At 36.5% G+C, this 26,791-nt stretch overlaps 1 protein-coding gene and 1 pseudogene across 1 annotated transcript; one reads left to right on the top strand and one right to left on the bottom strand.

Annotated features, from left to right (window-relative positions):
* Window positions 1-7,532: 7,532 nt before the first annotated feature.
* LOC112164737 (beta-glucosidase 12) lies at window positions 7,533-14,160 on the bottom strand. Its single transcript, XM_024301032.2, has 13 exons — window positions 13,619-14,160; window positions 13,428-13,497; window positions 11,375-11,433; window positions 11,194-11,269; window positions 10,951-11,028; window positions 10,772-10,859; window positions 10,387-10,642; window positions 10,185-10,300; window positions 9,758-9,975; window positions 9,621-9,652; window positions 9,424-9,526; window positions 9,217-9,325; window positions 7,533-7,886 (listed from the first exon to the last, which is right to left on the bottom strand). The coding sequence occupies exons 1-13, from the start codon at window positions 13,790-13,792 to the stop codon at window positions 7,715-7,717; spliced, it is 1,551 nt and encodes a 516-aa protein (XP_024156800.1). The 5' UTR covers window positions 13,793-14,160; the 3' UTR covers window positions 7,533-7,714.
* On the top strand, window positions 14,065-26,254 carry LOC112164304 (annotated as a pseudogene).
* The last annotated feature ends 537 nt before the right edge of the window (window positions 26,255-26,791 follow it).

The raw sequence follows: 26,791 nt of genomic DNA, 5'->3' as shown, positions 1-26,791 counted from the left end.
CAATATTATCAAGCTTTCCCTATCAAGCTTTCAACATATGCAATAGACGCTAGTACAACAACCTAGAAATATTCATACAATTAATTAATTAGGATTGGAAAAATGAAAACCGATCCACCTTCTCTAATAATTTGAAAATCGGGGGCAAAGGGAGAGTTCCTTAAGTAGTTAAGTGTACGGGTTCTCAGACGACCTTTATAAACTTGTGGTGAGAATGGCCTACATTTGGATAAACCAAAACGAAAAGTCATCAAGTCTATCTTTATCTTCTGTGTTTCTGTATCTGATATAGATGGAGACTTAGAGCCATGCATATGGATTCATTTTGTGCAGCAACTTTTCACAGAAAACGTGTCTAATTAATTTCTATGGTTGTCCTAGCTGGTGTATATTCACGCAGTACGTAGATATATGTGGTCAAATTCGATGGTTAGACATAGTTTTGAGATTATCTACCGCTGGTTGTATTACCCGTGATATTTGGGATTCTATCCTAGAAATAAAGAAAAGTCATGGACAACTTATGCCACTGGGTGAGAGATTTGTATCAAGAACAGAGAATTTAGAGAGAGAGTGGATTTCTATTAATGAAAATGAAAATGAGGCTATGATACATCGACAAAAATGAGCGAGCTACAGTCCTTATATAATGAGAAAAGGGAGCAGATTAATGTTTTTAGCACTATGATTCTATTCGGCTCAATTACATCATTTGATCATGCACAAGTTTTCTCTATGTGTAATAATGTCAGCTACTCTAGCTACTAATGTTTTTTTTTTTTATCTAATCATCATCCATAATTCATTCCAGCAGAAGGAAAGTTACAAGAAGGGAAGCAAAGTAGTACAATAGCCAAAAGACCTACTTCTAACTCAAGTCCGATCATCTGATCTGAACATACCTTCCAAATTCTAAAAACAAAAAATGGAGCTAAACTCTCCAGAACACCATTAAGGCAACAAATGACCAAAATCCAGCAAAACGGGCCACAAAATGGTTCAAGCCAACGCTGGCATACCAACTGAGTCGTGGCTCAGACCCAATAAGGAAGAATGCGCACCAGTCATCTCTGCCTCGTCTCTAGTGAATACACGTGATAGAATCTATTTAGAGGATCAACATCACAAATAGGTGTTGGTGTATGAAAAACATTGAAGCACCGCAAGACCCAAAAAGGGTCACCCACGAAAAACAACAGAAAACTAAACTAAACTAGAATTGAAGAAACAAATTACAGACGCCAAGTCTAGACCCAACCTAGATCAAATCCAAGCCAATTCCAGAAACAAAACCCAGAGAAGGGTCTAGATCCAAAATCAGCTAAACCCAACCCAAACATCGGTCCAAACTCGCTTCATACCCCTGCTGCAGTCCGGATTTGCCATCACCTTCCTCCAACTGTTGCTACTAGCCTTCCGGTCCCTGAACAAGAGACAACATCGCCGTTGATGGACCATAGTAGAACCTCGACCTCTCCTCCTAACACAAACACCAATGGGACAAGTCGTCGACATAGATTGAGATCCAAAACACGAGGACATCCGATCTATTCAATGGCTGCCCAGACTGCCCGATCCAAACAACTAAATACTGGATCGGGATTAACAACCCCCTTTCTTCCTACCGTCACCGGATCTGAAACCACGATCCCATCGCTTGATCAGCAGACCCCTTCAGTCTAGCACCACCATCTTCTTGCACTACTAAGTCCCAAGGAAAGCAGCACCGGTTGAAGCCAAAACCGGCGGTCGCACCAAAGACCCTCCTCTCCCAGATAGGAGCAAAGAACGATTAGGACATTTATTTTGACATATAAAAATTTCAAGCCAAAATACGAAGTTTTTATACAGGAACACATTGGCAAAGGTCGTACAGCACAATATAAACAGAAAACCCAGATTCTCCCATACCAAACTTCAATTCTCTTTTTAGAATATAACGCAAGGGATACAAAAGCCAACAAGGAACAGTCAAACAAGAGAAACTAATTAACCCTAAGAGGGAGATACCTTAATGTTTGTCAAAATCTTCTCCTCCCCCAAACTGCACACACGTCAATTCTGTACCTAAATCATAGATAAAGTTTTCCTCAATTCCATTGCTAAATTAAGGAGTTCTAAAGTACAAGTAGAGGAAACATAATGAAGCACGTCACCCTTACCTCTCTTGCTGCTAAATCCCTCGTTTCTAGGTTTTCCTTCTCCAAAACTATATTTCCTTTGTTTCCTGCAATTACAACGTCAAAACTATTTCAGTCAAGAATAACTTACTCTATTTCTTTTTCCCCTAATAAAGTTAAGACTTAAATAAATATAAAATTATATTTATGTTTACACATAAATAACTAATAAGTGCTACCTAGATGCCTCTAATGAACTAACCAAAAGGAAAAATAAATAATTAAAGAAAACAACCAAATAAACTAAGTTGCAACTTGCAAGAAAACTTAACCCAACACCAGATATTACATTTACTGATAGAAAACACCAGGAAGAGAAGAATTAAGGCTAATTTAAGATGTCAAGTGAAGGAGATGACGTGAATGGGTGGGTGGAAAATGTGGTTTGTTCATTGGATCTCCACTTCCATTCCATTCCATGTGGACAAAATTATAGGTTGGTCAGTGGGTCTGAAGCCTGTACATGGGCGTGTGGCTATGTTAGGACTCACAAGGTAGAAGCAAGGAAGAAGAATTAATGACTAAGTGGATATATGGACTGGAAAACCAACAAGAGCAATCGATTGATTCAATTCAAAGCCCATCAAAAGTTCAAAATAGAATAACACTCCCTGCCTGGCTTCTATAATAACATCACTTCCCTTTGAGAATAACAGATTAACAAAATAACATCACTTGTCATAATTCATATAATCATATTTATATATTGATAAGAGCATATTTATGCGATATTAATAGCGTTAATCTCCATACTTTCTTTGTTAGTTTAGTGTATTTTCTAGTTATTTACTTTGTTTATTTTTTTTATAGGTGTTTGGAGTAAAGAAGAAGAAAAGAAGTAAAAGAGGGATTGAAAAGCAAAATCGGGAAATCTGTCTGTGCAGATCAGTTAACTTCGACAGAGCACTGAGACCAGCTCAGAACGATCCAGAGAATGATCTTTATATTGGTGGAAAGCCTTGGATGTCTAGTTTCCAAATATTTTTACGGCTCATCAATATCATTTTTCTAAAGGAAGTTATGGCCGATTTAGTACAAGAAGGTCAGGCTGCGCGTGAATCTGAGGTTGGACGGGAATTTATGTTTCGAGGCCCAAATCACACCAAGAAGCCCGAGGACGAGTTTCTGCTTCATATTCCGACTTATGATGGACAAATGGCATGATGTGAATGGCTGGAATGAGTCATCAAGCTCAAACGCCAATAGGAAAACTCCACCTAAGCACGTGAACCCTAAATTCTTTTAGGTTTTGGATTTCCTAACCTCTAAGCATATAAAAGGGATCAATCTGCAGCAGCTCTGGCTCTCTTCTTCTTCCTCCCCTTCCTTAGTTAGTTTTATTTCTTCTATGTTTAGATAGTTTTTATTAGTTAGGGGGCTGCTTGAAGCCCCTAGACATGAACTACAAGATGATTTGATTTTTGATGTTATTTTCTGTTAATCCAAGATGAGACTTTTGTTTACTACTTTTCCATTGATGAATTCTTGCTTGTATGCTTTGAGTGCACGCTTAGTATGCATGTTAGGGTTCTAATGCTTTGATTGTTTGATGCCTGTGTCAATAGTTGGACTCCTCAAACCTTCTAGAGAAGCAATTGTTAGTTTTCACTATCAAGTAAACTAAGTCCTAGGTTTAGCAAGGCGCTAAGTTTATTGCGATGCCTAGTGATGTCTCAAACTCTTTTAGACCTTAATGATCTCTGCATGTTTAATCTAATAAGCGTACCTTTAGGTTGCATTGTTAGGGAATAGTCTAGGTGTAGAGCACTTCCTGCCTAGCGTACGAAGTAAGAAAGGGTAATAGGTTGTGTTCAAGCGTACCGAGCCAACCTGAGCATCTTCATCTAGATTAATTGAATTAGGATTGAACAAATTGTCTTGTGTGTGATTGTCGGGGGTGGATGCATCTTCCCTAGCTAGCTTTATTCTCTTGATATCAACCAATCTCAAATCTGTTTCAGTTTCGTTTTTCTTTCTGTTCTCTGTCTTTATGTATTTTATTTTTACAGTAAACGATATCCAAAAATCACCAAATTTTGTGTGCTGGACGCCCTGTGTGTCTAGTACATCCCTGTAAATTTTCGTAATTTTTTGAGTAGTTTAAATTAGGTTTTTAATTAGATTTTCGACTGCTGTTCTCTAGGAACAGTGGTCACTTTTGTGACATTGTTTTGAGTAGTTATAACCTTAGTCCTCTGCGGGAAAGACCCTTGTTTACCCTTGCTACAATTGACAATCTTAAGTGTGAATAAGGAAAATCAATAGCTTATAAATTTAGCTATCATATATATATATATATATATATATATATATATATATATATATATATATTTATAAACAGAACAACAGAACAAGCCAAGAACTGGGTTTATTCAGTTCTAGATTCAGAGTAATCAATCAAAACCAATCCTAGTAATCAAAATCCACCTAGTAAACTGATCAAATTTTTGAATTAAAGACTGAGATATCGAGTGATGTGGAGCAAGAGATCAAGAACGTCGTTCGAGGAGAGACTGAGAAAAGTGATGTGTCGCTGCCCATCATGCAACCGTCGTCGATCATTGGTTCGTCGAGGAGATTAGGAGAGAAATCTGGGTGAGAGAGGACTGGGTTTCAGAGAGGATTCTGAGAGGTCGGTTTTTTAGTTTTGAATCAAGGGGATTGAGAGATGACTGGGTTTCAGACTTTCCGTTTTAAAGAATGAGAGACAAATTCTCTTTATTCATTGTTTTGAATGTTGACCGTAAATTAAATGAAGCAAAATTGAAACTCAATCAAAGAAAGACCTAACAACTACATCGAATTTGCAATGAAAAACCCTAAAATGGAACACTGAACCCAATCGAAACCCCTAAACTAAATGAAGTAAAATGCTTAACAATAACCCAATCGAAAATAGAATAGTCCAGCTTCCTCTAATCTCTTGAGTCACTGGTGGAGAACTCCATTAAGTCGGACTCGAATGCAAACAGCAAGGATGTCGGGGTTGAAGGAGAGATTAGTTTTGGGTAAGGATTCTTAGATTTGAGAGATGGCTGATTTTTTAGAGATATAGATGGCTGAGTTTTCCTCAAAATGCTGTGAGTTTCGAATTTCTGGTCGCTAAGAGAGTTTTAGATAGAGGTAATATTTGTGGGAATGCAAAACACGAAGGTTTTGTGTTATGTCAAAAGAGACTTAAAATAAAATAAAAAAGTCAAACTCACCTTATTCAAACAACAGAATTTCTTGGCTATGTTGTCTGAATATCACCCCATTGACTAGTCACCGATAGGGTTTGGGCATTTGGGAGGGAAAATACTCAATCTTGTTGGAGGGAAATCTAAACTTTCTGCTAAGAAAATTTCCTTCTTTTCAAACGACATTTATGTGTCGTCTGAATCTGACCATATCTTCAAAATATGTGTTGTCTGAATCTGACCATATCTTCAAAATGAAACAAGCATGGTTTCTCATTATATTCAGACAACAAATTTAATTTATGTGTCGTCTTAAAAACTCAGACGACAAAAAATGACCATTCTGTCGTCTGAACTCTATTGTCTGATAGCTTTTTTGGCATATTGATGCTATTTTAGGCATTAATAATTGTTAAAATAATAGACGATTTACATTAAACATATTTAACTCTGCTCAATTTTTGCGAACATAGTCAATTCAGGTGTAAATAAATAAAAATTAAATGGTTTGATTGTTAAAATATAACTGAAAAATGAATATAAAATGCACAAAACAAAATTATCAAGCGCCTGTATATATTTATATTCAAGGAAGTATATTCCCTTTTTTTTTTAAATCAATCCATCAATGATTGTCATTAATAAACTCAAGCCAGAATGACCCTTACATACCCCTCCACTACCATTCAAAGATAGACAAGACGTTGTGGAGATATCATATGGTACATAGTACTAGACCATTCATTAGACATCCAGTGGTCATTTATTTAAGCAAGCCTATCAACTACGATAAACTAGGACATAGTTATAGGCTAATGCAAAAAAATTACATTTTTTTCATGCCCTTCACTAGGTTTAAATGCATTATCAGTAGTAAACTTGGTTCATAGAGTCTGATTTTAGGAACCCAAAGGTCGTACATGCTGCTTCTTTGGCTCATAATTTGCCAAGGATTTCTTTAGTACTAGTTGAGCGGCTTAAGCCCATTTCCAAGCTATCCAGCCCATGGAGAAATCAAACCCAACCAACAACATTTGGGCCTCAAGTAAGCCCAACATCAGGGTCAGATCTGCTCTGGACATCCAATGCTTATTTGGTGCCTCGACATCTCTGCACGACCAATATCGGCCCTCGTTTCTGCACTCCTAGCCCCGATTGCATCGTGCCTATCTTGCCATTGCCAATCCAAAGCCGACCCTTGAGCCATGTTGGCCTAGTGTCACGGGCCGAACTTTGCAATGCGCAAAGCGGACCGTGAGGCACTTGCTAGCAAGCAAGTCAGCCAAGTGAGTACCTATACTAGTTCCAAAGTCCAAACTATGCCGACTAGGAACTCCTCCACAAAGAGCATATCGGACTTACATGAACAAGATAGGGGGAAACATGCATTTAGCCGAGGAGACTAATTGCTAAATAAAATAAATTACATAATTTGTAAATTACCAAAACACCCCAAGCACACAAGCAACCAACCAAAGGCTTGACTAATGACCCTGGACAAGGTTGCTTGTAGCATTACAAGTGCAGCCCCTAACACCTAGCAACATCAGCCACCAACACCATACAAAGCCATAGCATCGTCGACAAGCCAGCGTCCGCCACCATGGGAGTGCTAGGATCGATCTCCGACGGCATTAACTATGACAAATCGACTACCTCTCCGCCAAGCACTTGTTGAGACTTCCATCGTTAGGACCGATCTAGAGGCCGAGGCCGTGATGAGTGGTGTCTAGGCCATTCTGGTTGGCTGTATAGCCTGCATCCTTGCCTTCGACATCACCGAGAGCATAGCCACAATTTTGGCGTCTCGTCTTCATGCCATATCGAATCCCATCCTCGGCTGGAGTTGTCCCCATCAAACTGGCACCTCCTCTGGGTCTTTATTGTTATGCCCAGATCTAGACAGATGAAAAGGTAGAGGAAAGGCTGGATCAGAAGATTTGAAAAGGCAAAGAAGGTCACCTCCCTTTGGGAAGACTGGACCGGCATGATGGAGATCGGAAGATTTGTCGTTGCTACAAGAAAGCAACGTTAGAGTGAGCACGAAGGGGAGCGCCACTAGAGAGAGGCTAAGGTTTGCCATTAATAGCATTTTAAAGTTGGACGTCTTGATGCGCAGAAAGATGTGTATAATTCTAGTATTTCCTCTTACTTCCAGGGAAAAAGAAAAAAGAAAAAGAGAAAGGCTTGCATTTATTTATTTATTTATTTTGAAAAAAGACTTGCATTTATATTTGTTCATAGTTCATACAAACAAATAAACTCAATTACATTATTCAAGGGAATTATGATTCATCTGCTTATTCCATAGGCCGGCCTGCATTACAAGTTACACTCTTATTTTCTCACACTCAATCAATACTTCTTGAGGAAGTTTTTGAACCAATGTGCCGAGACTTTTGGGTGCCTTTTATTTCCATTTTTGTAATCCACATAGTTGATACCAAATCGAACTGTGTAACCCGAACCCCATTCGAAGTTGTCTAGCAATGACCATGCAAAGTAGCCCTTCAATTTCACACCTTCCCTGTGGAGAATGGAGATTGAAAAGAGTTATACATATTTATGTATATCTTTTTCAAAAAAAAATATATATATATATATATATATATATATTTATGTATATGTATATGTATATGTATATGTATATGTATATGTACATATCATTATACACTATTATTAAAATAAGTACGTTTATTTCTCCAATTTTTTCCAAAACTTTTTTCACTTTACACGAGTTTAATAAATCAGGGATATTATAATAATTGGCAATATAAATATATAAAAAACGAAGACTTATAATTTCCCCCACTTTTTTTTTTTTTCTGTAGTAACCAACTCATTCACCATCTACAATAACCGATACAGCTTTTCTTGATTTAAAGAAAAAAAATATGATTTCCAATTTCTCTGCAATTAAGAGCAATAATTGATTCAATGTATGTTTCTGGAGAATTTCTATTGGGACTTCTTAATCTACTCACTAAACCTCCTTCAATTTTTAATTATTCAATGACATATATATGTATCCTTATACAAAAAGACTGTTAAAGACAACAAACTAATAAGGAAAATATTTTTTTTCTGTGCAAAGATTTATAATAATGGAAACACATTTACAATACTTTAATTATTCATTTCTATTTTAGTTCTCATTTCATATTTCTCATTTTCTTTGTTTATAAAGATTTTTAAAAAGAAAAAACCAAGAGAAAATGCACTCAAAATTACTTGGCGAATTATATAAAAATAAAACTATGATACAAAGGTCTTTCTCTTGAGGATCATGAAACTATAGAGAGCCCTCATATAAACTAACCAAATAAGTTTGTGAAGCGACATATAAAACAAAAATAAATAATAAAAGAACAGAGCGTGAACAAATTTAATATTACAACCTATCTAAATTCCAGCATATATGCAACCATAAACCATAAAAACTAAGCTTTTCCTTTCAAAAAAAAAAAAAAACTAAGCTTTGAAAATCCATAACTAAGCATGAAATAGTAGGCTTGAAAAACCCCTGATATATTTATGTTAATTAGTTACACTATCTTTTTTCAATATTTTTTTTTTGAACAACGTCAAGTTTATTTTGTGGTAAATAAATAATTATGGGAGCACTAACTCATCTTTAATGGTCCCAAAAATTTTCTTTTATGAATAAAGTTAAGTTAGGTATTTGAAAGAGGTTTACTTAGCAAATTTTACTTTTAAAAAAGTAAATACGAGGTGTAAAGAGATGAGAGGTCAAATGAGCAAATATGGAATTCCTAATACAAAACTCATCTTTCTGTCATGCTCTAAATTAACAAGGCCATTATTTACATCATATTACCCAAATATATTCCACTTACTTGATTGCTTTTTGAAGGTAATAGAGGTGGCGGAAGTAATAGTCAACTCTATGAGTGTCATGGAGGGCTTCCTCAAGTGATAATTTGGGATCATTGAACTCATCAATGCCTGCATCACAGATCAAGTATTTTTATTGAACCTGATACTTAATAGAGACTACTTAATATGTTTGCTGAAAATATTATGGCTAAAAAATCAATACTTACCATTCTCAGTAATGTAAATAAGTGGATTATTATACTTTGTCTTTGTGTAGAGTAAAAGGTCTCTAATTCCTTTTGGATAAACATATAGCCATGATGAAGCAGCCTGAATATAATCATAGAGATTTTATGAGTTACTGATCTATATATGTTATTTCAGAACAAGTAAAAGGAAAAAAGTTAACTTTATGCTCAAATACCTGTGGACCAATAGGGACGCCATTTAGCGCAACTGCAACAACAAATTAACATGAATATCTTCATCAAAAATTGACTGTAACTAAAGAAATTAAAAACTTGTAATTGCTAGCTCTGAAATTGATTTGTAATAACTGACATGATTGAGTAGCACGAACGTCTGTCAAGTAGCTTGCATTTAAAGAATTGTTCTGAGGTGTATATGTTGCATAGTAAGTAGTATAATAATTTAGTCCAATAAAATCAAATGATCCGATTAGTAACTTGGATTGTTCTTTTGTGAATTTGGGTAATCGGTTTCCGACGAGAGATCGCATGCTGTGTGGATAGTCTCCGCTTGTCAAAGGTTCCATGAACCTACAACACAGGAATTCAAAGTATATATATGTGAACTTCAAAAGTACATGCATATCAAACTTGATTTGCTTGCCGACAACCTTATATATTCTCGTATACTGAAAGTAATTGTTTACTTGTTAGACAGCAATAAACGGCCCAGTGAATTGAAGATTATAACAGAGAATTTAATTAATGTATATATAATTGTATATTTTGTTAATACTCACCATCCAAGCATAAAATCCAAAGATCGTAAGGCAGCATTTTTGTTGTGCTTTGCCCCTGAAATTGGAATGAACCAGTGAGACACATGGGTCACCCCTATAAGTCCTTTTTGAGATGCCTGCAGATTTTCAATATTTAGTCATTTGGTGAACTGGAACCACACTAAAATTAATAAATAAAATTAAACAAGATCGAGCTATTGACCTGATATTTCTGCTTGTACAAGTTTACAGCAGCTGCATGAGAAAGGAGTAGGTGGTGTCCCACCAAATATGGTTCAGTACCCGAATCCCCGCCGGAGCAGTTTAGCTGCTGCCACGCAGAACACCGTCCTGGTGCCTTTGACCCGGTTGCATAACCACCATTACTGTATGCCCATGGCTGATTCAACGTCATCCAGTGCTTTACCCGATCACCAAATTCCTTGTAACACAGCTCCGCATAGTCCCGAAAATGCTTGCTGCATATACAAGCGGTTGCAGCATATATGTCATGTGTCTAATAGTCTTTCAAATCATATAGGTCATGGTAGTAAATGACATATAACTAAGCGGTCAACATATATAGAGAATAGAATTTTTTCACTTACACAACGTTAGGGCTTAAGAAACCGCCATATTCGTCTTCTAAAGATTGGGGAAGATCAAAATGAAAGAGGGTCACAAATGGCTTTAGACCTACATTATAATGAGTAATAGAGAGAAGTTATTGATGACTGAACAGATGTAGCTAAGTTGGATGAGAGGTATTAAGATTTAGTTGTATAACCATTGCGTAGGAGTTCATTGATGAGATTGTTGTAGTACTTGACTCCTTCCTTGTTCACTCCCCCACTTAGCTTTCCATCTATTCGATCAGAGTGATTAAAAGAAAATGAAGTTAGGGCCCAAGTTAATTAGTGTAGTGACTGGTCTCATCATGGAAACAGGGGCCAGGTACTTTAAACACAAGCTACTTAAAGAATTGTCGTTTACAGATTTTTGATTTGGGAGGGCGATTGATGAAACTTACTTGGTAATAATCTAGACCATGAGATAGAGAACCTATAAGCATCCAAATTCATATTCTTCATAATCTCCACATCTTCCTACAATTTATATAACACAAAACATATGAGGCAAATTAATTTCCATTTTTTGTTGTTCTTCTCTTAATAACGCTCCAAATATCATAATCAATTGCCAAATAAAACCTTATAGTGGTGATATTGATCATTAGCCACATCTCCATTGCTTCCATCCTTGATCCTTTCTGCAATTAACATATGAAGTTGTTAATATTATTTCATAGGCCTCCCTTCTGAATTTTTTTTTATTAAATAAAGTATTAGGTGATATTAATTTTTTGTGACAACTGATTTGAAGCATCAAGCACCGACCTAAAGTTTTGAAGAAAATGAGAGTACTATAACCGGAAATTCACCAACCAGTCCCTCAATATCATCTTATTGAAAAATAATAAAAATGATTAAATTCAGTTTACCCCCTTAAGGTTTGGGGGTAATTTCATGTTAGTCCATGTCCTCTCAATTTAATCATTTTACCCCTTGAGCTTTTCAATTCTCCTCAACCGTGTCTATTCCGTCCAATTTGGATGTTAAGTCTTAAAAAAAGCCACTTTAAGGGCTAAAATTGTCATTTCAAGGAAAAAAAAACACCATGACAAAAAAAAATTCTTCCTTTTTTTTGTCATGGTTTTTTTTTTTTTTTTTTTTAATTCTCTCTCATTGAAGAAGAGGAAGAGAATTAAAAAAAAAAAAAACCATGACCAAAAAAAAAAATTCTTCTTCAATGAGAGAGAATTAAAAAAAAAAACCATGACAAAAAATCTTCTTCTTCTTCTTCAATGAGAGAGAATTAAAAAAAAAAAACCCATGACCAAAAAAAAATTCTTCTTCTTCAATGAGAGAGAAATAAAAAAATTTTAAAAAACCATGACAAAAAAAAGAAGAATTTTTTTTTTGTCATGGTGTTTTTTTTCCTTGAAATGACAATCTAAAAAAATATTCTTCTTCTTCAATGAGAGAGAAATAAAAAAAATAATTAAAAAAACCATGACAAAAAAAAAGAATAATTTTTTTCCTTGCAATGACAATTTTAGCCCTTAAAGTGGGTTTTTTTTGTCAAATTTAACGTCCAAATTGGATGGAATGGACACGGTTGATGAAAATTGAAAAGCTCGAGGGATAAACTGATTAAATTGAGAGGACAGAAACTAATATGAAATTACCCTCAAATCTCATGAGGATAAATTGAATTTAATTCTAATAAAAAATATGAAAATTAAAGAGGAGCCAAACCAAGACATTTCTCACAAATAAGTCAGTTTGTTTACGATTGAGACAGGTTGAGTGTGACATGTAGCATAATGACTAATGAGAAAAAACAGGAGGAGACTTTTCTTGTTTCACGAAGCTATAGTCATTCAAATAGTAATCCCTTATACATTCTTTTATTGGTTTTAATTGCAAGTATAGGTAATGGAAGCAATAAAAGAATAGACATTTTTTGTTTTCTTTTTTTGGTAGTAGACATTTTTTTTTGGGACAACACAACTGATAGACATTGAAAACCAACATAAAAGACAAAAACCGACATTAACTTGATAAATTATTTAACATGAGGAAAAGGCTATGCTGACTGGTGCAGAGCAATAGAACGACAGTTGATCTGGAGAACGAAGAGGGAGAAAAATGACACCGAGGAGACAGAAAGTGTTCATTGTAAAGAAAAAGAAGCTTTGTAATCCTTTGAAGGTTTTGAATCATTTCTTGAATCATGTAGCTTTTGGCTTGTATGTTCATGCCACAATCTTTTGTACGTCTTGGATAGTAACTATTTAACCAATGATTTGATCAGGAATATATTGTAAAATAACAGGAGCTTTTAACTTGATTAATATTAATCGGTGGACTAAAGGTCGGAATTCAAATCTCTCTTATTTGATTAATTATATCAAATAAATTATGTGTTTGTTTATATAAAATGGATACATATCATAACAAAGAAAACTATTTCAATTCATGAGTCCTCTAATACATGCGAACACAAAAGAAAAAAAAAAATTCAAAAAATGTAAATGGCAACCCACATTAAACAGTATGTACTTATATTCCTTCAATGATTCGATTACGTGATAAGGGGTAGATTACAAGAATTCCTTCAAGAAATTTCAACTATTCTGTTCTACTTCTAAGCAAGAAATCATGTCAAAGAAGTAGCAGAGGGGGAAGGCAGTACAGGCACCTGGATGTTCGTGGGTGTAGGTATCCCATATGCTCGGTCCTCTACCACCTTCTTTAGCAGCACCTTCATACTGAAATTTTGCAAACATATATGTATATATGTAAATACATTTCATTAACATTAAAATACCCGAATACTATATAAAAACACAGATTAAAGGATTTTAACACCGATCGAACTGGACTACTCACCTGATAAGACGCTGAACCTGTCCCAAATATGAAACCTGCTGGGAAACTAGTCCTGTTGAGGAAACCAGTGTCATAGATAGGAGTACTGGCTGTCGAAGCTTCACTGCTTGTCAATCTAAAGCCTGTAACAAGTAGAAGCACTACGCCTAGAAACAGAGATCCTTGCATTGCCATAACTGGGTCTTTGGTGATTTACTCAGATTCCTGTCAAGGGGCGTTTATATAGAGTGAAGTAGTACACATGAGCTAGAAAATGAATAAATTAAATTGGTAATTCATTTGGAAATTTGGATCAAATCGATTACATCACTACCCTGTTTTGCATAATACCATTCGAGTGTCACTTTTGGTTATTCAATTGAATCGATTGAATGGTTTTTCTTGACTATTCTTGTCTTCTTTCATAAAGTTGGTCAGATGTAACACTTGATAAGATTTTGATGAAGATGGTGAGAGGTTGAAGATGAAGAAAAAGAACAGAGGAAAGCAAAGGTAAAACCGAGAGCTACTTTGATATCTTTCTGATTGTTTACAAGAGGATCTAATTGCTTAACACTTGCACTTGACCACTACTTATAGTAATCAGCTACTAACTAATTTTGTAATCAGCTACTAACTAATTTTCATTCTCTCCATCAGATGCTCAACACTTGTAGGCAATCTGCACCCTTTATCATCTTAATTCTGTACTATAGTCTTTACATCGCTACGAGGGGGTGTGAATAACGAAGGAATCAAATATTACAACAACCACATAAACGAGCTTCTAGGCACTGGTGGACCCAGCTAAGGCCCACCCAGCTAAGGCCCAGTGGGGGCAGGTGCCGTGGTGAATTATTTTAGTTGTGTGATGTCAACTTTACAGCCCATGCAAATTGATGTTGTTTTGTACTTTCAATACTGTCATTGCCCACTAGCGGACCCAGCTAAGGCCCAGTGAGGGCTAGTGCCGTTAGTGAATTATTCTAGTTGTGTGATATCAGTTTCACAGCCCATGCAGATTGATGCTGTTTTGGACTTTTAGTACTATCATTGCCCCCACTCTAAAACTTCATTCAAGTGAAAACCTTTGTGTATGAAAGGTTGTAGTCTCAATTAATAAAGATGCTATCTGGCCCACATATATTAAACAAAGAAACATATAATCTCTCTATATATTGATCAGCTATTTTGTGAACATTAGTTTAGTTTTTTTTTTACTACAGTTTGCTGATTCATTAGCTATATCATAGATGATTGAATTAAAAAAATTCCTTTTACGCTTGAAAATTTTATTTGTTTTGCTTTCTGGGTATGTATGGATATTTGTTTTTTGGTGAGTATTCATTCAATATGTTTTGAAAATAATGGTAATTTCATTGATAATAGCGCATGTCAAGAAGACCATTACATACCCACCCGCTGACACATAATAATGGCCAGAACAAGGTTTCGTGGAGGAGCCAAAGTGGCATATAGGATAGACCAACAAACTTATCGCTCACTTAAAAGCGAGCCCATAAGCTATGGAAAAAAAATCCATAGCGAATAGACAAGCCAAGCTACACTCTTTAAGTTCCTAATACAAAGAAATTTATGGTAATTAGACAAAAACCTAAAAACATAGGTTAGTGACATTTGAACACAAATATTGGCATTCATTGAAGTTTTATTCTTTATTAGGGAAAAAATTTCGCCCCCTCACATATGTAATCCTGCGTCTGCCACTGATGGTAGCAGTTATAATTTGATCACTATATTCATTAAGAATTTCTTATCTACTAATTAATTAACTTGATTTGCAATTTTTAAATATTAATTGTTGATTAATGCAGGTGTAAAGCCCTTTGTCACACTCTTCCATTGGGATCTTCCCCAAGCTTTAGAAGATGAACAAGCTAGCTAACTGAGTTGTGGGTTGCCACTCAACTGTACCACATGCATCAAAAGGGAAGAATCCACTTTACCTCACCGAAAGTGAAAAGGAGAAGCCAAAAAAACTAAAATGATTTTTCTTGCTTTCCTTTTATCTTTTCAAAAGAAAAAGAAGAACCCTATGATAAAAAGAAAACATGATTGAATCTGATCTTGATTCTTGAAGCGTATGCATATTCTCTAATATTAAAAATTTAAAATATAGGGAATACGAAAGCAAAATAAAGAGGCAATCGGAGCAAAACTAACAAAGCGAAGCGGTGCAAAAGAACAAAGAGGCAGTCAGAGGTAAAACAATCAAAGCCCAGCCCCAGGGGCAAATTGTCAATTCACGTGAGGGGTACTGTTCATTTCCCACAGGAGATTTAGAATAGAGAATTTGGTGGCTTCTTAAGCCTTCAAATTGTGTAAGTGACAATGATCTTATATCCTCGATCTACTTCAAAATAAATTATGTTTGACAAAGTAATAAAGAAAAGAGTACAACTATCTTATAAGTCTATAACTAGCTAGTATTCAAATTTGTACACAAATTTTTTATCAGTTCTCTTTCTTCTTCTACAGAAACCATTTCCAAGACTACGCAGACCTATACTTCAAGGAATTTGGTGATAGAGTTAAGGACTGTATCACATTAAATGAGCCCTAGAGCTACGCCAATATTGGTGGTTATATAACTGGGGTTTTTGCACCATACCGATGTTCTGAATGACAAAATCTAAATTGCACCGGTGGAAATTCAGGAACAGAGCCATATTTGGTCTCACATTACCAACTTCTAGCTCACGCAGCAACCGTAAAGTTATACAAGGAGAAGTATCAAGTCTCTGCATGTACCAATTCTTTATAAACACATTTCCAAGGTCTTTTTTTTTTTTTTTCACGTGAAATTTATTTATGAGTTTATTAAAACCTACTCAATATGCCTATGCAGGCTGATCAGAAGGGTATGACAGGGATAACAATACTGTCGCACTGGTTTGTGCCCTTTTCTGATGCCAAGCACCATGAAGAAGCTGCACTACGAGCATTGGTTTTTATGCTTGGATGGTGTGTAACAATTTTAAAATACCAATTAATTAAAGTGTGTGCACACACTTTCCATATACCATGTGGTATATGGAAAGTACTTGTCTAATTTGAACTTCCATTATTATTAGGGTTTATAGGTCCACTCATTATACATCAAATTTGTAGAGAACAACGTAAATCCTCCTTTAGTACTACTCCAAAGGTACTAGAGACACATAAAGTGTATAGATTCCTAAAAACTTAGGGAATTATTGAAAGAAAAATTACTAACATACGATCCCTAAAATAAAGAGAATTTTTATGGACCTAGGGCAAAAAAATCTCATCAACCCAAAAGGCAACCTAAGGGAGAGGTCCACTCAAAGTTCAACAAGTCTGGAATGACCTAGGCCCAGTTTTCATCTGCCTCCCACCACCACACATCATAGCTCCGGACTAGTGCTGCATCGACCTGCGCCGCTGTGCACCACACCGCCACAGAACCGTATATCATCTATCCATGCACCCCACGACCCGTGCTGCCATCGAAACAGAATCCACGATGCCACCCCACCGGTCCTAGACTCCTTATTAGACAAGGCTCAACACGACAAACTCACTCAAAGACTTCAATCATGACTAGACACCTAAACAAAACCTACAAAACCTTAGAACATCCAATCAAGAGCTTCTTTGGACAATAGCATCAATACCCATCCGGCAGCTAACCGCTACGTCGTCGAGGCTAAAGGCTAGCCCAGACGCCAGGTTATCACTAGATGAGAGAAATTTCTCACTCAGAAGGCCCGCCGCTGCCGTCTTTAGGGTTTCTCTCCTAACCCGAAGAGAGGAGAGCGTATATTTTGGTAAAAGTCGTCATTCATTCTAATTAAATATTTGGACAAAATACTGTTTACTAATTATACTTATAAGGAGTCGACATTTCAGTTCCTAACCTTTCAATTTCACCTAAAAACTCTCTAATTTCAAACAATAGGTTCTTGCCGTTGATTTTCGGTCAAATTCTCTGTTAAATTGCTGATGTGGCATCCTTTTCATGGCGAAATGTTTATTTTACCCTGACTAACTCTTTTTTTCCTTTTTTTCCTCTCTTTTTTTTTCTTCTCTTTTTACCTCTTCTTCTTCCAGCTCTCTCATTCTCCTCTATTTATCCACGTCTTCTTCTTCCAAAAACAAACCGAGGCACCAAGCTCTCTCTTAAAAAGAAAACCCAGTAAATGAACCAACAACCATCTCAAATCTGCAATAAAAATCCAATACCACACAAGAACAACAAAGCCAAACTCAACGAATCATACAGCCCAACCAGATTCTATTAAGTAAATTTTAAAAAAATCATAGATTTTCAGCAAACATTCATAGATCAAACATTAATAATCATCAAACATTCATCCGTCGCTGCTCGTCAAGAAGCCTCCCTCACCTTTCGCCTCCCAATTCTGGCCATCACTGAACCGGTTCAAGTCCAAATCGCCTCAGCCGGAGAGTCCTAACCCGATTCTCGCCGACACCTCACTCGACAACCAGGAAGGGTGGCCAATTTCTAATAAAGCTGGCCCGGGACACCATTGCCTCAGGCGAAGGCCCGAACAAGGCGCTGGACTGCGCATTACTTCAATACAAAGCTCTCTATTTGGTTCAGTAAAATCAATAAAGCTACAAACTTCGTCTTCTACACCATGATTGAAGCAAAGAAAACCCTAATTGAAACCCTAAATGGATTAAATTGCGCGCATGCTAGTAGGCTTGAATCTAGTATAAGATTGAGTACTGTACTCAAAATCCGAGTCGGGGCCACCGGGGCAATACACGCAAATATTCCCAGTGAGGGCACCGGTGAGGCTTCGACATCATAGCCATGACGGCATTCCGGAGGCAGTTCGGGCCGCCTTGGCTTTCAGCTTCGGGAGCAGAGCCTCGCGGTCCGATTCCGGAAGCGCGGCTATCATCTCCACCCAGTGGAGGACTTAGGATTTTTTTTTATATGGGGGCGTAGTAAAAAATAGATTAAATAAAATTAGAGACAATTCGTTATTTAGCAAACTTCTAAACATTCAATATCATAACAATTCGAATAAGTACTTAGCAAAAAAAAAAAATTACAATACATCAAAATCTTAGCAAAAAGAAACAATTTTAGATCAAACATTTAAAGATGTGCTCGACGAGACTTCATGTTCTGAAAATGCTAGATGATAGGCTCATTGTCAATAACATTGAATACATCTTTCTCAAGATACACAGTCAAACAATCATTCAGCTATTGATCTCCCAAAAGATTAAAAAAAGAAATTTTTGTAAAAACACTAAAAGGCCCGAATACTATATAAAAACACAGATTAAAGGTGGTTTTAACCCCGATCGAGCAGGACTACTCACCTGATATGACGCTGAAGCTATCCCAAATATGAAACCTGCTAGGAAACTAGTCCTATTGAGGAAACCAGTGTCATAGATAGGAGTACTGAGTGTAAGAGCTTCACTGCTTGTCAATCTAAAGCCTGCAACAAGTAGAAGCACTACGCCTAGAAACAGAGATCCTTGCATTGCCATAACTGGTCTTTGGTGATATACTCAGTTTCGTTCTGTCAAGGGATGTTTATATAGAGGTAAGTAGTGCACATGAGCTAGAAAATGAATAAATTAAATTTGTAATTCATTTGAAAATTTGGATAAAATACAAATATTAATTAAACAAGACTAGCTAGCCTCTAGACACAATAGGACGCATTGTTTTTTTTTTTTTAAAGGGTTTGGAATCCAGTCTAGCTGGGAGGTTGAGCCTCACTTCCGGATCCATTTATTATATTAATATTAGAATGGAGACATAAAACCTGAACTCCGTTGTTTTATGCATGAACAAAATGAATTTTTTTTTTCTGGACATAATTTGTTTGGGTTTGTCTGATTGTATTGTGTTTTATGGGAGGATATCGGCATCATGAAAAATATGGGCTTTGAGTTCTCCCTCTCGTTATCTAGATTGTTACCAAATAAGACATTCAAATCGATTACATCACCACCCTGTTTTGCATAATACCATTCGAATGTCACTTTTGATTATCCCATTGAATTGATTGAAATGGTTTTTTCTTGACTATAATGAAATGAACATTCTTGTCTTCTTTCATAAATTTGGTTAGATGGAACGCACAGAGGGGGTGTGAATAAGGAAGGAATCAAATATTACAACAACCTCATAAATGAGCTTCTAGCCACTAGTAGTAGATATAATCTTTTTTTTTTTTGGAGAATGGGTAGTAGTTATAAACTGATCAGTATATTCACTAAAAATTTCTCATCTACTAATTAATTAACGTGATTTGCAATCTTTGAATATTAATTGTAGATTAATGCAGGTCTAAGGCCCTTTGTCACACTCTTCCATTGGGATCTTCCCCAAGCTTTAGAAGGTGAATACGATGGCTTCTTAAGCCCTCAAATTGTGTAAGTGACAATGATCTTATATCATATCATCGATCTACTTCAAAATAAATTATGTTTGACAAAGTGATAAAGAAAAGAGTACAACTATCTTATAAGTCTATAATTAGCCAGTATTCAAATTTGTACACAAATTTTTTATCAGTTCTCTTTCTTCTTTTATAGAAACCATTTCCAATACTACGCAGAGCTATGCTTCAAGGAATTTGGTGATAGAGTTAAGGACTGGAACGAGCCCTGGAACTACGTATGCCAATGGTGGTTATGTAATTGGGACTTTTGCACCCTGCCAAAGTTTTGAATGGCATTGTACCAGTGGAAATTCAGGAACAGAGCCATATTTTGTCTCACACTATCAGCTTCTAGCTCACGCAGCAGCTGTAAAGTTATACAAGGAGAAGTACCGGGTCTCTGCACGTACCAATTCTTTATGAACACATTTTCAAGGTCTTTATTTTTTTCACGTGAAATTTATTTATAAGTTTATTAAAACCTACCCTATATGTCTAAGCAAGTTGATTAGAAGGGTGTGATAGCTAGCGGTGTGCAAAACACGGTACAAACCGGCCAAATCGATCAAAACTGACCGGTAAATATGGTTTGGTTAAGATTTTTTAACTTCAAAAATTGAAAGCCGGTTCAATACCGAACCAAACCATTTATGAATTGGGTTAGTTTGGTTTCTCTTTTGCTTAAACCGCGGAACCCGAACCGACCGGTATGTTTGAAATATAATAAGAAAAAGTTTTAAATTTATATAAATATATATATATATATATATATATATTCATTTGTCCAATTGTTGTAAGTAAGTTCTAAATATCCAATTATAACTTTATTCTCTAATAATATACTACCATATCGAATCCAACGCTCAAAGGCTTAGAAGTCTAATATATAATCGCTACGATTAATTTGATCCTCTCATATCATAGATCTCAATCTCTCATTCTCTAACCTTTAATACTACCATATTAAATCTAGTATTTATAGCTAAGCCATCAAATAAGTCAATCACTTTGAATCTATTCTAGATTTTGGTTTTTGAATATTGGTTTTAGATTTGATTAATGTATTTTAAATTTAGATTATGCTTATTTAATATAATTTTTATCATTCAGATTGAATTTTACTAGAATTTTTACTAGAATTTTTTCTCATAAATAGTATGTTAATATAAGGGTTAAATACTGTTTACTCCCTGAACTTTCAGGGAAAAAACAGTTCAGTCCCTCTGCTTTTAATTTCACACGTTTACTCCCTCATCTCTCAATTTTTGACCAATAGGTCCATTCCGTTACTCTTCGTCCAAAAACTTTGTCAAATAGCTGACGTGGCAATCTCTTCCACTCTCAAATGCCCATTATACCCTCACTTCGTTTTTTTTATTTCCTTTCTTTTCTGTTTTCTCTTCTTCTTCCATCTCTCTCTTTTTCTTCTGTTTGTCCCCCCTAACCTAAGCCAAACCAGCCCACACTTCTCACTTATACCTCTACCAAAACCCATCTTACCCCAAAGCACCAAGTCCCGAGCAAAGTCGCTGTAGCAGATCAGACCCCTGGAGCTTTTCCGATTCATTTAATTTCGGAGCTCTTTGATCAAGGAGATCGATATGGGTCTCGATCGATGTCGAACATGGAGGAACCAGATTCAGGGTCGAATCCACGTCTTCTTTGCTTAGCTGCCACCGGAAAATAGCCCCAAATCCACCAGCCGATCAAATGCTAGAAAACACTTGTTGACCACCGAGCGGAAGCAGCTCCACCTCCACCGTCTCCATCCCCACCTTCGATCACTCTGCCTCACCCTTTCTGACTCCGACCTTGCCTACAGAGAGCCACCCGATCAAGTTCTAAGCTAAAGAAGAAGAAGAATTGAATCCCCTGAGGCTCTATGTCGCTGAAGCTTCTGATGAGCGTACAAACCATTTCATGGGCCTCAGAATTCTCGGTCTTCCTGGTGTCGAGTTTTCGTTTGAAGCAGGTCGATGCCAAGGTAGAAGAAGATTACTGTGGAGGTTTTGGTAAATGAATTTAAGAAGATTTTGGCATGGACCTGTTTGGCCTGAGATTGGGATTTGATGGTACTGGGATTTTTGAAGAAGGTTTTGAGCAAGGTTTGATGGAGCTCATGGATTGTTGATGGGATCGTTTTGGTTTTCTTTGCATTTTGTCTAATCGATCTAGGTTTGGGAAGAACTATTTTAGTTTTTCTTATTCTTTTTTATTTGGATTTGGTTCAAGAACATGAAAATTTTCTAGGTTTTGATTTTCTGATTTTGTGTATGAGTTGTGTGAGTTGAGATCAGGAAATGTGGGTGGGAGGTGGTAGTTGGGAGACAGAAGAGGTTGGGGGTTTTGGAGAGATGGTAAGCAGTAAATAAAAAAAAAGCCGGCTGTATTTCCAGATCCGATTTGAGCACAAGCCATCCAGTCCCAGCCGGCTGGGTTTCAATCTGGGTTTTTGATGAAGAAGATCGATATGGGTCTCGATCTTCGAGTGCTTCTGCAAACCAAGTCTACAAATTCCTAAAATTTGGCATCTATGTTCTTCGTCTCACCAATTCGAAGCTGGAGGTTGAGCTTGAAGAAGGTGGGATCGATATGAATTCGGATTCGGATGAGGTGAAGGAAAAGTTGGGAGGGGAGGTGGAGGATGGAGTTGTGGTTTTGGATCCACCCAATCCCATCGGTGGTGGAAGAGGAAGAAGAGAGAGAAAAGCAAAAGGGAGAGAGAGAGAGAGAGAGAGAGAGAGAGAGAGAGAGAGAGAGAGAGAGAGAGAGAGAGAGAGAGAGAGAGAGAGAGAGAGAGAGAGAGAGAGAGAGAGAGAGAATAAATTAATTTAAAAAAAAGAATTGAGGGGTATATGAGACATTTTGACATGGAAGGGATAACCACAACAATGACTTAACCGAGAAATTGGATGGAATGGACTTATTGGTCCAAAATTGAGAGATAAGGGAGTAAACGTGTGAAATTAAAAGCAGAGGGACTAAACTGTTTTTTCCCTGAAATATATAGGTTAAAACCGCCTAACCGACCGAACCAAACCATCTTTAATTGGATTGGATTGGATTAGGTTAAGTTTTTTTTTTTTTTTTTTTTTTTAATAACTGGTTGTCCAAAATGCTTAAACCGCTCACTTTAGTATAGAGACGGTTTAGAGTCAAAACCGATCCAACCTAATCCTTGTGCAGCCCTAGTGATAGCGATAACAATATTGTCGCACTGGTTTGTGCCCTTTTCTGATGCCAAGCACCATGAAGAAGCTGCTATACGAGCATTGGATTTTATGTTTGGATGGTATGTAACAATTTTTAAATACCAATTAATTAAAGTGTGTGCACACACTTTCCATATACCATGTGGCATATGGAAAGTACTTGTCTAATTTGAACTTCCATTATTATTAGGGTTTATGGGTCCACTCATTATACATCAAAGTCGTAGAGAATAGCGTAAATCCTCTTTTAGTACTACTCTAGAGGCACTAGACACACATAAAGTGCATAGATCCCAAAAAACTTATGGAATTATTGAAAGTAAAACTACTAACATAGGATCCCTGAAACAAAGAGAATTTTTATGGACCTAGGGCAAAAAATCCCACCTGCCCAAATTTTTAAGCCCAAAAGGCAACCCAAGGGAGAGGTCCACTTAAAGTTCAACAAGCCTGGAATGGCCTACGCCCACCATCGCATGTCACAGCTCACTACAGCAAAACTGGTCTTTTACGATATACAATGTGCGCCATAAAAGACAACTTTACGGCACAAAGAAGCGTGTCGTATAAAACCATGTTGTAAAAGACAAATTTCTCGTGTGACACACAAAATATGCGCCATAAAAAACATTTTTTGTGCATCATAAAACTCTCTTTTGCGTGCCTTGAAAGATTTTTTACAACTTTGATTGTGTGCCGTAAAAGACTATTTTGCCTATCGTAAAAGACCATTTTGCATGTCTTAAAAAGCCCTTTTGCGTGTCGTAAAAGATATCTTCATTCACTCTTCTAATAGACAATACTTTCAATTAAAGCCTTCCATTCAAGCATGGTAAACAAAAGCATTCATGTTGTGAATTATATCAATTAAATAACTTCATACTACAAAATCATAGTATAATTAAACTGGTTTTCAAATATAGGACATGCTAGCTAGATTAGAATTGTCTTCAGATTGATTACATAAGTACTTGAAGGGACTGATGATAGCTTGATATGATGCCACATGCCAACCATTTTCCATAAAGAAGTCGTACATCATAGAGTCTATAAAGACAAGCAATGACAAACATTAGTGAAGTTGGCTCTTCATTCAGTTCAAATGAGTAATGCATAAAAGTCAAAAAAAATAATCCCAATTTCAAAGTGAATTTAAAAGGTACAAGACTTTAATGCACATAAACAACTCTCTAACTTATCTAAGAATAATTCAACAACAAATAAAAAATAATTAAACTTAATAGAGAGCCTTTGGTGAACAGTTTGGTCAATTACATCAATCTTTATGCTTGGCTGCCAACATATGCAACAATTAAGCTTATATAAAGAGCATCCCTAACATCATCCAACCAGTCAAGAATCCATCAACAATTACTTATTAGCCAACAATGAAAACTGGAAATCCTAAGCCTTATCATACTACCTATTAGATTAACTTACAAGTTGCTTGCAACGATCAAAAGAAAAACGAAATGATTGGTTCAGAAAGTACTACAGAGATAACACACCAATTACCAGATCCAAATCTAAAAACAATAAGAGAAAAATTGAAGGAAAAACACTCTTTTATTTAGGGGAAGCTGGGGGATTTCTGAAAGCAAGCAAACTTCCTAGTAACTATCACAGCACACTCCTAACTTCCTAAGTGATACAGTGCTAAGAATTGCACAGCTTTCTGTCTAAACTAATGCGGCTCCCTATGCCTATCTTCCCGTACAGTTTTGAACCTCTGCAGCATATTGGATGCCCCTTTACAATATGTCAGACCATAGTCTAGAAGAAAGAGCTCCTCTTTGTGGCTTAATCCAATCATATATAGTCATATACACTTAAATTTGATTCGGCACCACAAGTACAAAATGAACAGTAACATTAATAAGCCAGACTTCTAAAGACAAAAGCAACAGACTAAAACTAGTAAACTATTGTCTAAAGTAACTGTTAAAAGGTAAGAACACTAGGACTCATGACCATCAGATTCATCTCATTTCAAAAACTACCAATAAGGCACAATGCGCACCACAATCCACAGAATTCTCCTTCACACCAAGTAAACCAACACAGTTTGCTAATAAGAACACATTCAAAATACCCAATTCTACAAATGAAAGAATGTGATGTTGCAAGGAAAAGTACCTCTAGGAATTAGGAGGGCAGCTGTGAGCTGAGCTCAAGGTCTTGCTGTTTGCTTTAATGGGTTGCTTTCTTCCACAACTGAGAACATAAATATAGAGCTTTTGTTATGCAATATAGAGCTTCAATGAAATTGTTGGATAAATAAAGTAAAAAACTAATTTTAATGCTTGCTTCACCTTTTTGAATTGGGAAAATCGTCCAAACAGTGTCTGAACTTTTCCAGACTATTAATTTTCACACTTATACTTTGAAAAACATCAAAATGGTACCTGACGATTTAAACCCGACCCAATATTCATACCTAGAAACAGTAAAACTGTTAACTCCGTTAAATTTTCAGGGGTAAAACCGGTACTTCTGATTTTTTTTTTTTTGACTTGAGCCCCTTCTTCCAGCTGCTTTCAAATTCTTTTCTCTCTCCTTCTCTGATTGATTGATTCGCTTCACAATAGTGCTCTTTTCTTCATCTCCCCCTTCAATTCTAGATGTGAAGACGGGTCTTGGTGTTGAAGAACAACCTCCTTGCTCTCGCTTTCACCTTCTTCATCTTCGTCCTCTCTCTCTTTGCTCTCTGCTCAATCACCTACAGTGTCTTCCACGGCTTCTATGGCCGCCCGGTCAAGTTCATAGCAGCTGTCCAATCCGTCAAGGTTTCGTTCTGGCCAATATTGGGTACTGCTCTTGCTTTCCAGATAGTGTTTTTATTGGTTGTTCTTGTTGCTGGGATGTTCTTGTTCGTGTCTTTGATGGTGTTTTTCGGGGCGTTGACTGGGATTCTGGGGTTTTGCAGCTCAGTTTCGGAGCTGGGTTTGGATGGGTCCACTGATGGGCGGAAGAATTGGAAGAGTTTGGCATTTACTCCTTCAGCTCTGGCTTTGGTTGTGTAGGTGGTGGATGCGTTGAAGCAAAATTACAAGTTCTATCAGGAGAAAAAATTGAACTCGGGTTCTTTACTCCTAATGGAAGCTCTGGTACTACAAGATATGTTGGAATTTGGTATTACAAATCAAATCCACAGTGTGAGGCGTCAACCACCCAATTATTCCCTCTCAGTGATGGCTTCATCGGCAACCTGATCTTCTCCAACATCTTCTCTGCTTCGATTTCAATCATGGCTTCGCCGGCAACCCAATCTTCTCCAACATCTTCTCTACTTCAATTTCAATCATGGCTTCACCAGTAACCCGATCTTCTCCAAACATTTTCTCTGCTTCGATTTCAATCAAAAATCCCAATACCCACAATCCAAAAATAGAATTCAATTATTTGCAGCTGAAATCAATTTCAATTTTTCTTTTTTTGATGGGTTTGGGAGAACAGAACAGAGAAGAAGGAAAGAAAAGTCGTGATTAGGTAGATGCATGTGGAAATTTTGGTAGCTGTAACAGCAAAAATGGTTTGGTTTGTAATTGTTTGCTCGGTTT

Source organism: Rosa chinensis, chromosome 5 (genome assembly GCF_002994745.2).
Source record: "Rosa chinensis cultivar Old Blush chromosome 5, RchiOBHm-V2, whole genome shotgun sequence".
NCBI classification, from domain to species: Eukaryota; Viridiplantae; Streptophyta; class Magnoliopsida; order Rosales; family Rosaceae; genus Rosa; species Rosa chinensis.
Note: the sequence above shows the minus strand (reverse complement) of the source record. Positions and strands in the feature narration are given on the sequence as shown.